We start from the raw sequence: 12,749 nt of genomic DNA on the forward strand, positions 1-12,749 counted from the left end.
TATTGAGGTGCTCCTATGTTGGGTGCATATATATTTATAATTGTTATATCTTCTTCTTGGATTGATCCCTTGATCATTATGTAGTGTCCTTCCTTGTCTCTTGTAACATTGTTTATTTTAAAGTCTATTTTATCTGATATGAGTATTGCTACTCCAGCTTTCTTTTGATTTCCATTTGCATGGAATATCTTTTTCCATCCCCTCACTTTCAGTCTGTATGTGTTCCTAGGTTTGAAGTGGGTCTCTTGTAGGCAGCATATATATGGGTCTTGTTTTTGTATCGTTCAACAAGCCTGTGTCTTTTGGTTGGAGCATTTAATCCATTCACGTTCAAGGTAGTTGTCGATATGTATGTTCCTATGACCATTTTCTTAATTGTTTTGGGTTTGTTTTTGTTGTTGTAGAGCTGGTTTGGTGGTGCTGAATTCTCTTAGCTTTTGCTTATCTGTAATGTTTTTGGTTTCTCCATCGAATCTGAATGAGATCCTTGCTGGGTAGAGTAATCTTGGTTGTAGGTTTTTCCCTTTCATCACTTTAAGTATATCATGCCACTCCCTTCTGGCTTGTAGAGTTTCTGCTGAGAAATCAGATGTTACCCTTATGGGAGTTCCCTTGTATGTTCTTTGTCGTTTTTCCCTTGCTGCCTTCAGTAATTTTTCTTTGTCTTTAATTTTTGCCAGTTTGATTACTGTGTGTGAATATGTTTTTTCCCAAGGAATATGAGGATAATAATGCTGTGGTAATTTTTCATCTTACTCTTATCCCATCTTCAACATATTTCTTTAGTATTTAGTAAAGCCCTTTAGTATTTTCTCTGATTTGGGAAAAATAGTGGAATATAAAACCTTTTTTTTTTTTTTTGCGGTATGCGGGCCTCTCCCGCTGTGGAGCACAGGCTCCAGACACACAGGCCCAGCGGCCATGGCTCACAGGCCCAGCCGCTCCGTGGCATGTGGGATCTTCCCTGACTGGGGCACAAACCCGTGTCCCCTGCATCGGCAGGCAGACTCTCAACTACTGCGCCACCAGGGAAGCCCCTAAAAACGTTTTTTAAAGTACTATACAGTAAAATAGATTTTTGGAATTAGAGCTTTCTTTTATTGTGTAAAATATTTTTTAACGTAAACCAACCAGAATACTTTGGTATCTCATTGCTTGCCTCAGGCTTACTGATTTTTGTCATTACGGGTTTTTTGACAGTGCATAAAACACTTTATTTTTTATTTTATTTCTTTAATTATGTTTAGCTTAATTTAGTTATCTTTTTTTTTTAAGATATAGCAGAAATATAATCAGAGGTTTGGAAAGTTTATTTTTAATTTGGTTATTTTGGATCTTAGAACTCTTTTTCCCTTACAGAAATATATAATAATTATATTCACAGCACAGCCATGAGACTATTTAATGCATCATATACATAAAAATACTACAACTATTAATGTAAAGTTACAGAAAACTTGTAATTAGACAGAACAAAAACAATGAACCTGAATAAAGTAAAATATTTCATGCTTGAAGAAAATAGGAGAATGAAAAGTATTGACACTTGCGGGGATCGCACAATAGTATGCTGTACATTTTTAAGGGCTGGAAATACTGATCTGTGGTTTTTTGTAACTTTAAACATACAGAAAAGCACAAAGAATAATAAATGCCATCACCCAGCTCAAGTTTTGCTTCAGGAACTTTTAAAAATAAATAAAACATAGCATTTTTTTAGTATATGTTTAATTTTTACTTGTGACTCTAACAGTGCTTGATGTGGGTTTGGATCATTTTAAGACTTGCAAGCTTAAAGAGAGAAGGAAATAAAGCTGTCCCAGAGGTAACTAGAGATTTGTTAGAGAGCAGAAAGGTATATGAGAGAATATATGGAGAGATGCCTCCTTTGGAACTAAGTGAGGCACAGTCTTGAGAAAGGTGAAAAAGATGATGTTGAAGAGCTATTTTTTTCAGTGATCAGAAGATTATATTGATGATACTATCTCGTCATCTTTTCTAAATCTTTCTGTTTGATGGATGTTAGAATTAGGGATTTGCTGTTGGGAAGGTAGGCAGAGGATAGATGTCTTTTATATTTAGTCAGTAATGGTATTTGGTTATATAGGATATCTACAAATTACGTGTTTGTGAGTGGGAGTGGATAGGAGGAAGATAGAATCTTAGTGGTCACACAGTTTACATTTCTGAAGAAAATGAAAAATTTCCTCTAAGCTACTTTAAACTTACAGCCATATACTCTATTGAAAATACATTCTCTCCCTTTTGTGTTGTTTAGAATACTTGTCAGAGTTCAGCTGATGTTGATACTAAAGAAAAACTGCAGAAAACACCTATTTACAGTTGTGCTAGAAAAGTAATGGAGAATTATTTATAAGCAATATAGTTTAAAAAGTTAATATAGGAAATAATTTATTTCTGTAATAGTACCTGCTTATCAGTACCTTTGTTTGAAAACAAACATGACACTAAGTGTGCACTAAAGATATCTTTTAGATCAGCAATGCCATGACACTTTGCTAGAAGCTTTTATGGCTCCTTGTGCTTCTTCTCATTGCTGATCCCCTCACACTTGACATCACTCTTTGGGTCAACAAGCATTTATGGAGCAATTACTTGTCTCTGGCACTTTGCTAGGTGCTTAGCATACCAACATGTATAAACTCAATTCCTACTCAAAGAACTCAATATCGTTTGGCCGTCTCTTCTTTTGGCCTGCCCCAACTATTTTCATTATATATAGAGCAGTGTTAGACTTTACTAACCACCTATATTTTTCCTGGTATTTGACTTTGTTCCATACTTTGTTCTTGGCTTTTTTATTTTCCGACTGGTGCTGACCAGAGTAATCCACACCACTGTAGGACAAAAGAGTACATCGTTAGTGTTTATGTGATCAAGAACACACAGGGAATAAAACCAGTATACTTTTTATTCTGAGTACTTGCTGATAATACCTCCGAGTCCCTCTTAACAAATATGCTATTTTAAATTTATTTTTTGAACAGGTAATGTAGTTTATTTTTCAAAAGGTACCAATTTAAAAGTGCAGAAGGGAATTCCCTGACAGTCCAGTGGTTAAGACCTCGCCTTCCAATGCAGGGGGTGCAGGTTCAATCCCTGGTTGGGGAGCTAAGATCCCACGTGCCTCACGGCCAAAAAACCAAAACATAAAACAGAAGCAATATTGTAACGAATTCAATAAAGACTTTAAAAATGGTGCACATCAAAAATAATCTTTAAAAAAAATTTTTTTAAAGTGCAGAAGGATTCCATCATACCTTGGTCCCCAGTAATCTAGTTTCCTTCCCCAGAATCAACCATTGTTAAGTATTTCTTATGACTCCTGGAAATAACATGTGGTTAAGAATAGAGATTCTGGAGCCCAACCACCTTGGTTCATGTTTTTTGTCATAGTAGGCAAGTTAAGTTATTAACCTCTGTGTCTGTTTCCTTCTCTGTAAATGAGGATACTAATACATACTTCATTGGATTGCTTGTAAACTCCTTAGCACAGTACATGGCACAGAGTAAGTGCTAAGTGCATATTGGCTACGGTTGTTTTTGTAGAAGTATGTGTGTCTGAATGTGTATTTTTTTAACCTCAGGAATACAGAGTTTAGTTCAACATAATTTTCATTCATGGCACACTGTTGTTATAGGTCTTTGCAAGGCCCTTGTATCCTCTCACTGTGTAACAAAACCATTTATTCTTTGCTGTGAGTCTACAGGTCATTTGAGTGGTTCTGATCTGGGTTTGGCTTAGTCAGCTGATGGATTGACTGGGAGCTGGGCAGTCTAGGATGGCCTCATGTGGGATGCCCCATCTCTTCTCCACATGTCTCTCCAATTCCTCCATCATGCTAATCAGGGTGTGATCTCTTTGGTGGCATAGGTCCAAGAAAGAATGTGAACTTCATAAGCATGTTTTCAAGCCACTGTTTTTGTCAATTTTGTTATCATGCCAGTGACCAAAACAAGTCATATGGCCAAGCTCAGGGTTAGTGTATGATATGCCAAGGGGTGCTGATACAGAGAAGTGTGACAAAGTGGAGCCATTAATACAATTAATCTAACACAGTCCACTCTGTAGTAACTGCAGTCCAGCACTTGGTGGTTATCATAGAGCAACTGTTGGTCAGTAGTAAGGAGACAAGCTAGAAATTAGAGATCACCAAGAACCATGGTGAGTGTGTGTCACTGTGTCAGACTGCCACAGTCTTCTGAGATTAATGACTTCAATTTCGTTTTCTCCTCTCAAATCTTATGCACATTCCTCTCCAACAATAGATGGCCAACTGTAACCTGGAACCATGCAGGAAAGGGGATTCTAGGAAACACAGTCCTCAGTTTAGGTGGGAGTAGTAATGCCAACCTGACAAAATGCCATCCAGCATAACCCCTTTCTTGTTTTAATTTTTCCTCTTTATCCCAATCCCCACTTCCATTCCTCATATTCTCCTGGAGGCACTCACTTTAATATCTTTGATATATCTTTTATTATGTATATAGGCTCATAAAATATGAGTGATCGTTTATGTATATTTTAAATTTACATTAATGATAATATGTATCTTATTTTGTTTCCTACTTTTTTCCATTTAACTCTTTGTTTTGAAATCTATCCATGTTGCTGTAGGTACATTTATTTGTGGCTTGTCATTGCTGCAGAATATTCATTGATATTTGTCTGCTACAATTCACTTACCCTTTCTAGTAATAGACCCTTAGGTTCTTTTCAATTCTCAGTTACACCCAGAAAAAAAAAATACCGCAATAAATAGTCTTATACATATTCCCTAAGAGACTTGTGTGAAAATTTCTTTAGAATGGATATCCAGGAGTGGAGTTCCTTGGTCATAGGGTATATACATTCTGAATTTCACTATGTTATCCAGAATAGCAGTGCCAGTTTAGACTATATTGACATTACCTGAGGGTTCCTGTTTCCCTATGAAGTCGTTTTCTATAGATTTGTAACTTAGTGACTTAAAACAACATCTCTTTATTAGTTCACAGCTCTATAGTTCAGTAGTACAGAATGGCGTGGCTAGGATCTCAGGGTCTCACAAGCCCAAAACCAGTGTGTCAGCTAAGCTTTCTATGTTCTCATCTGGAGCTTGAGGTTCTCTTCCAAACCCATTCTTGCTCTCGGTAGAATTCAGTTCTTTGTGGTTGTAGGACTGAAGTTCCCATTTTGCTGCTGGCTGCTGGCCAGGTTGCTCTCAGGTCCTAGAGACTGCTCTAAGCACCTTTCCCTGTGTCTTCCTCCATCTTCAAGCCAGCAACAGCATGTCAGATCCTTCTCATGCTTCAAATTACTGACTTACTGTTCTGCAGCCAGCTGTAGAAAACTTTCTACTTTTAAAGGGCTCACATGATTAGGTCAAGAGCACCCAGAAAATCTCCAAATCCTGAGGCCATCTGATTTGGAACTTTAATTAAATTTGCAAAATCCCTTCACATCAGTACCTGGCTTAGTGGTTGAATAAACCAGGGGCTGAGAATCTTGGGACACATCTTAGAAATCTGCCTACCACATCCTGAATCTGCCTCTACACTTGATATTATACAAGTTTCTAATCTTTGTCAGTTGGATGTATATAATGAATTCTTCTTAAAATGTCTTGTTTTAATTTGTGTTTCTCTAATTTGTAGTGAATTTGAGTGTTTCTTCATACATCTTAACCTTTTGAATTTTCTTTTCTGTAAATCTGCTTTTCATATCCATTGCCCAGTTGGGGAGCAGCTTATTTTCTCTTTCTTGTTTTCTTCACAGGAGGTCCTTATATTTTCTGTCCATTAATCACTTGTCATTTCTAGAAGCTGAAAATATTTTATCCTTATACAATATGTTGTTCTATTTAACTGCCTATATCTTCCTTTATTAAATAGAAATTCTTAACTTTAGTGTTGCAATTTGAGGATCTTTTTTAAAGAAGTCCATTCCCACTGGCAAAGTCACAAAGTTGGATACTTAATTCATATATTTTTATTCTTTCTTCATTACTAATGGAAGTATTTAAGATTGTGAGTCTTAAATTTGCAATCCCATGTTAGTAATTTTTGACCCTGTCATGTCTAATAATTACTTGTTTATGTATGCTTTTTAAAAAATTGAGATGAAGTTCATGCAACATAAAATTAACCATTTTAAAGGGTATATTTCAGTGGCATTTACTACATTTACAGTGTTATACAACTACCACCCCTGTTAAGTTCCAAAACATTTTCATTATCCCAAAGAAAACCCCATGCCCATTAAGTAGTCACTTCCCATTTGCCCTTCTCCCCAGACCATGGCTCTCACCGATTAGTCTCTATGGATTTACCTATTCTAGATATTTCATATAAATGGGATCATACAATATGTAGCCTTTTATGTCTTCTTTTACTTAGCATAGTGTTTTCAAGGTTTATCTGTGTTTTAGCATATATAAGTACTTCATTCCATCTTATGGCTAAATAGTATTTCATTGTTTATATATTCTACATTTTGCTTATCCACTTATCCATGTTTCCACCTTTGTCTATTGTGAATAGTGCTGTTATGAACATTAATGTACAAGTACCTATTTGAATACTTGGATTTAAAAAATTTTTATAACCATTTTTTAAATTGAAGTATAGTTAATTTACAGTCCTGTGTTAGCTTCAGATGTACAGAACAGTGATTCATATTATATTTATGTATATTATTTTCCAAATTCTTTTCCATTATAAGTTCTTACAAGACATTGAATATAGTTCCTCATGCTAAACAGTAGGTCCTTGTTGTTTATCTGTTTATACGTAGTAGTGTGTATATGTTAATCCCACACTTATAATTTATCCCTCCCTGCCCTTTCCCCTTTGGTAACCATAAGTTTGTTTTCTATGTCTGAGTCTGTTTCTGTTTTGTAGGTAACTTCATTCATATCACTTTTTTAGATTCCACATATAAGTGATGTCATATGATATTTGTCTTTCTCTTTCTGACTTACTTCACTTAATATGATAATTTCTAGGTCCATGCATGTTGCTGCCAGTGGCATTATTTCATTCTTTTCTGTGGCTGAGTAAAATTCCATTGTGTATGTATATACCACATCTTCTGTATCCATTCATCAGTCGATGGACATTTAGGTTGCTTCCATGTCCTGGCTATTGTAAATAGTGCTGCAGTGAACATGTGGTACATGTCTCTCTCTTTTTTTTTTTTTTTTTTTTTTGGCGGTACACGGGCCTCTCACTGTTGTGGCCTCTCCCGTCGCGGAGCACAGGCTCCGGACGCGCAGGCTTATCGGCCATGGCTCACGGGCCCAGCCGCTCCGTGGCATGTGGGATCTTCCTGGACCGGGGCACGAACCTATATCCCCTGCATGGTTTTCTCAGGGTATATGCCCAGTAGTGGGATTACTGGGTCATATGATAGTTGTATTTTTAGTTTTTTAAGGAACCTCCATACTGTTTTCCATAGTGGTTGCATCAGTTTACATTCCCACCAGCAATGTAAGAGCATTACCTTTTCTCCACACCCTTTCCAGCATTTATTGTTTGCAGATTTTTTGATGATGGCCATTCTGACCAGAATGAGGTGATACCTCGTAGTTTTGATTTGCATTTCTCTAATAATTAATGATGTTGAACATCTTTTCATGTGCCTCTTGGCCATCTGTATGTCTTCCTTGGTGAAATGTCTATTTAGGTCTTCTGCCCATTTTTTAACTAGACTGTTTGCTTTTTGATACCGAGTTGCATGAGCTGCTTGTATATTTTGGAGATTAATCCTTTGTCAGTTGTTTCGTTTGCAAATATTTTCTTCCATTCTGAGGGTTGTCTTTTCATCTTTTTTATGGTTTCCTTTGCTGTGCAGAAGCTTTTCATGTGTTTCCATACAAGTTGTAAGATTTTTTGTTCTAATTCTGTGAAGAATGCCATTCGTAGTTTGATAGGGATTGCATTGAATCTGTAGATTGCTTTGGGTAGTATAGTCATTGTCACAATGTTGATTCTTGCAATCCAAGAACATGGTATATGTCTCCGTCTATTTATATCATCTTTGATTTCTTTCATCAGTGTCTTATAGTTTTCAGAGTAAAGGTCTTTTGTCTCCTTAGACAGGTTTATTCCTGGGTATTTTGTTCTTTTTGATATAATGGTAAATGGGATTTTTCCTTAATTTCTCTTTCCGATCTTTTTTTGTTAGTGTATAGAAATGTAACAGATTTCTGTATATTAATTTTTATTCAACAACTTTACTAAATTCATTGATGAGCTCTAGTAGTTTTCTGGTAGCGTCTTACGCTTTTCTATGTATAGCATCATGTCATTGCAAACAGTGATAGTTTTACTTCTTTTCCAATTTGGATTCCTTTTGTTTCTTTTTCTTCTCTGATTGCTGTGGCTAGGACTTCCAAAACTATGTTGAATAAAAGTGGCGAGAGTGGGCATCTTGCCTTATTCCTGATCTTAGAGCAAGTTCTTTCAGCTTTTCGCCATTGAGTATGATGTTAGCTGTGGGTTTGTCATATATGGCCTTTATTATGTTGAGGTATGTTCCCTCTGCACTCACTTTCTGAAGTTTTTTTTTTTTTATCAGAAATGGATATTGAATTTTATCAAAAGCTTTTTCTGTATCTATTGAGATGGTTGTATAGTTTTTATTCTTCAGTTTGTTCATGTGATGTGTCACATTGATTGATTTGCGATATTGAAAAATCCTTGCATCCCTGGGATGAATCCCTGGGATGAAGGATGGTGTACAATCCTTTTAATGCATTGTTGCTTAAATACTTGGTTGTAATTCTTTTAGACATATACCTAGAGGTAGAATTTGTATGTTGTATATATAATAATTCTTGTTAATCTTTTTAAAGAACCACGAAACTCTTTTCCCAAGTAACTGCACCAGTTTACATTTCTAGTTTCATTCCATTATGTTCAAAAAAGATAATTTATCTGATTTGTTGAGACTTATTATGTTCTAGCATAAGGTCGATCTTGGACAGTGTTCATGTGCTCTTGAAAAGAGTGTGCACTCTGCTATTGTTAGGTGGAGTCTACCATTTTTAAGTTTCCTCTTTCTTGATTCAGCATTTGTTTGGTGACTTTAAACCTTTGACTAATTTCCAGAGTTCCCACAGTTGATGCTTATAGCTTTTACTCATTATTTTCAGTTTTTCTGTAGAGAGATAGGCCTTTGGAGCTACCTATCCCACCATTTTAAGACTTTTTTTTTTGATGTGGTCCATGTTTAAAGTCTTTATTGAATTTGTTACAATATTGCTTCTGTTTTTATGTTTTGGTTTTTTTGCTGCCAGGTATCTTAGCTTCCCGACCAGGGATCGAACGCACACCTCCTGCCTTGGGAGGTGAAGTCTTAACCACTGGACCACTAGGGAAGTCCCCAGCAATTACTTTTTAAAAAAACATTTTATAATGTCCGTTTAATATCCTGAAATAAAATGTATAGGTAATATAACTTAATACATACAGAAGTTTTTAAAGTCACTGTAATGCATTCACTGTAATATAAAGGAGAACTGAAAGGAAGTAATTTATTAAAAAGTAGTATGAATTTCAGTATTTAAGTGCTTACATATGACATTGGAAGGCATAATGAAGTAGTGATATGTTTTTGACTTTAAATAAGTTGGATTTAAGAGATATAAGAAGCTCAGACATCATTTTGTACAAACACTAATAAATGAGAGACTAAAATCAAGTCCTAAATATTAGACTTTTTTATATGTGCAGGAGATGAGAGAAATCACTTTTAGAGAAGTCAGGATAAAACACCAATACAAATTATAGACTAAAGAGGTGAGGGAAAGGAGAAAGTATAATTTTCTTATAAATGTGCTGGGCCTGATTTGAAATATAATTATTTAGTAAATAGTGAAGAAATATCAGAGAACATGTCTTTTATTTTGAAATCCTAACATAAGTCGAATATTTTAGTATTGAGTATTTAAGTCCTTGGAAACAATATCCTTTAAGTGATAATGGGTTTCAAAGATGATTTTTAAAAAGCAATAATAGGACATTTAGGACCAGGTAAAAGTAAGTTTTAAAAATAATAGGCAATTACAAAATAAATGAATGATTTCAGTTGGTAATTTTACACTAGATTTCACATTCATACACACACATAACCATACATGATATGCATGCAATATTTTTAGAACAACCGATGGAATTAAATAAGATATCTTCATTTCATGTGTTTCTATAATTCAGTAGTTGGTACTAAGTCTCTTAAAAGGAGTCTTACATCCTGTATTGAAAATTTAATATTGGCTTTGTTGCTTTTACAGCACTTGTTTTAGTGCACCATTACACAAAGACATTTTCAGATCACAGTTTAAAATACAAGAGTAGGTAAATTAGCTTCCTTCCCCCAGATGGATATAATGGTCATAACTTGATCTGGAAGCTTTCTTAATTATACTATTTAAATTATGTTTGATCTCCAAATAATTTTTTATCTTAACTGTTAATAAGTGTTGGCTGACGTTCTTCCTGTCAGTTTCAAATGGAATAATCACTCTATCTATACTGTAAGTTCGTAAAAATCTTTAAACCTAAATGTTCATCATATCTTTTAAAGATGTGGTCCTGCTTTATCTCCTGGTTGTCGGGAAGAGTAAGTGAAATTAACGTGTTTAAAAGTTTATAATGTGTTTATAAAAATTAAAAGCGTTATTATTAATAATTTAATAATAATATGACAAGACATGTTTTAGAGGCTATTCCCTTAAAATTAAATCTCAATCATGGGTCAGAATTTTAAAAGACTATGTAATGCCTCACATTTAAAACTTCTAATTCATAATTTCTTGCTTCAGCTTGCCCCTCAATCAAAATCAGTTTTTAGGAAGGAGTATATTTTGTGACAAAAATAGTTTGTCCTTTGGTTGTTACATGTTTTGAAAAATATGGAGCAAACTTCCTTGAACTTAGCACTTTCCAAGCAGGAATTTTCTCTTTTAAGTGTATACTGAAAGCTGCCTTTTTTTTTTTTCATAAGAATGAACCTGTCCTCATATATGTTTAATAGCATATGATTTTTTTAGTTGTGGCACAAATGTGAATGTGAAAAGCAGAGCAAAACATGTAATAGCTTTTTATGGCTTGTGTTTTCTTTTGCAGCCTTCAAGCAAAATAAAGGTACCTGAGGAGAATTTCTTCAATGTTCCTGTTTTCTTAACTGTCTCAGGACAACTTCATCTAGAAGTGATGTCAGGGTACAGAGTTTTCTCTTTTGCTTTAATGGACTACTGATGTTGGTTGGGTGAGAGTGTGATAATGTTTTCTTTCCTGATGCTCAAACCTAAAAATTGTAATTCATGTTTGTGATTAGTCCACTTCAATTCACTAAAAGTACATTTAGATTGACAAATTTGACAATATCCAAATTTCTTTCTAAAAAAATCACATTAGTCTAGACTTTGGTTTTTGGTGAAGAATGTAACACTGGAAATATGAAGTTGTGGGTTTTTTTTTTCTTTTTACTAATCTTTCTTTGCTTAAATCTCAAAACATAATCAAAATATAAGTACAATTAATCATGTTTATGAAAGTAAAGGAAGTTATAACTTACACCTAAAAATTATAAGAGAGGTACCTGGAACAAATGGAAGAAAAAATATTTTTTTAATAATTGGTTTAAAGAAAGAAAATTAACCCACAAAGTCATCATGGGAGATGTGTGCCCATTTAGAAAGTATTGGAAGTCAGATCACATTAATTTTAGCCACTCTCAGACCTCTGGAAAGTCACTATAATCCTTTTTGCCCTATTTTCTTTTTGGAGATTGGACAGGAAAATCTTTGAAGTCCTGTCTAAATCTTATATTCTCTGATTCTGTGGGTAATTTCTTAATGCCGACTCAGCAAGTACTGAGTCTCCTACGAAGATGTAAATATCTTTGTTTTCTCATACAGAGCTTGAGACCTAAAAATCTCTTCAGGAAATGGCTCCAGTAAAAACAGGGAATCTTGTATTTCCCATTGTTTTTAAAATGCGTGGGGTGGAAAAACAGGGGAAATAGAATAGTGTTCATGTTTATTTTTTTACAGACTTTACTGGCAAGATGGAGAGTGTCAATGGTGGAATAAAGAGGGTCTTGAAAATAACATATACTTTACTTAGATTTACCTTTGATAAAGATATTATATGATAATTCCAATAACCAAATAATTGACATTATCAGAATACGGTGCAGAAAAACTATAATCATAATAGCCCTGTGAGATTGTAGGATTTGCAGAGCTGTATGTGGGAAAGGCCATGTCAGGCATGTCATGGAAAGTTCCTTATGCCTGTCAAAGTATAATTTAAAAAAATTAAAAACATGATTCATAGAAATATAAAATATTTTATTCAATTCATTAATTACTGAAGAAATAAGTAAAATAGTAAAGCTAGTTCAAAGACCATTTGGGGAGCTGTGGATTCATAGGCAGTTTAATAAAAGAATTTTAGAATAAGATTGCTAGGTTAGTTATGAACTGGTTAATGTCCCACAGACCGATAAACCCTAACCTTTGGAATTTTCTCTTCTACCTGACAAATGATTTGTAACTCTACTGGACAAAAATCTATAAGTTAACATGTAACTTTACTTAATCTAGGATATTTAGTTTGATAGTAAATAGAATAATGGAGCAAAGTTCATTCCCCTAGGTAGTTAAAAACCTTTGAGTGGGTCTGTGTCCCCACATTACATTGGAAGGATGTTCTGTCTACCTTTTAGCTTAATCCAA

The 12,749-nt window shown here is 34.6% G+C and overlaps 1 protein-coding gene across 6 annotated transcripts in view; it reads left to right on the top strand.

Annotated features, from left to right (window-relative positions):
* NARS2 (asparaginyl-tRNA synthetase 2, mitochondrial) overlaps nucleotides 1-12,749 on the top strand; it is a 141,833-nt gene that overhangs the window by 52,381 nt on the left and 76,703 nt on the right. For all 6 annotated transcript variants that reach the window (XR_003683632.1, XR_003683631.2, XM_024131718.3 and 3 more), the window contains one exon: nucleotides 11,134-11,228. Coding sequence is in view for 4 of the 6 variants with exons in the window: in XM_024131718.3 (XP_023987486.1) it covers nucleotides 11,134-11,228 (95 nt within the window). In the remaining 2 variants the exon portion in view is untranslated. The remainder of the gene's footprint in view (nucleotides 1-11,133; nucleotides 11,229-12,749) is intronic.

Source organism: Physeter macrocephalus, chromosome 16 (genome assembly GCF_002837175.3).
Source record: "Physeter macrocephalus isolate SW-GA chromosome 16, ASM283717v5, whole genome shotgun sequence".
NCBI lineage: Eukaryota > Metazoa > Chordata > Mammalia > Artiodactyla > Physeteridae > Physeter > Physeter macrocephalus.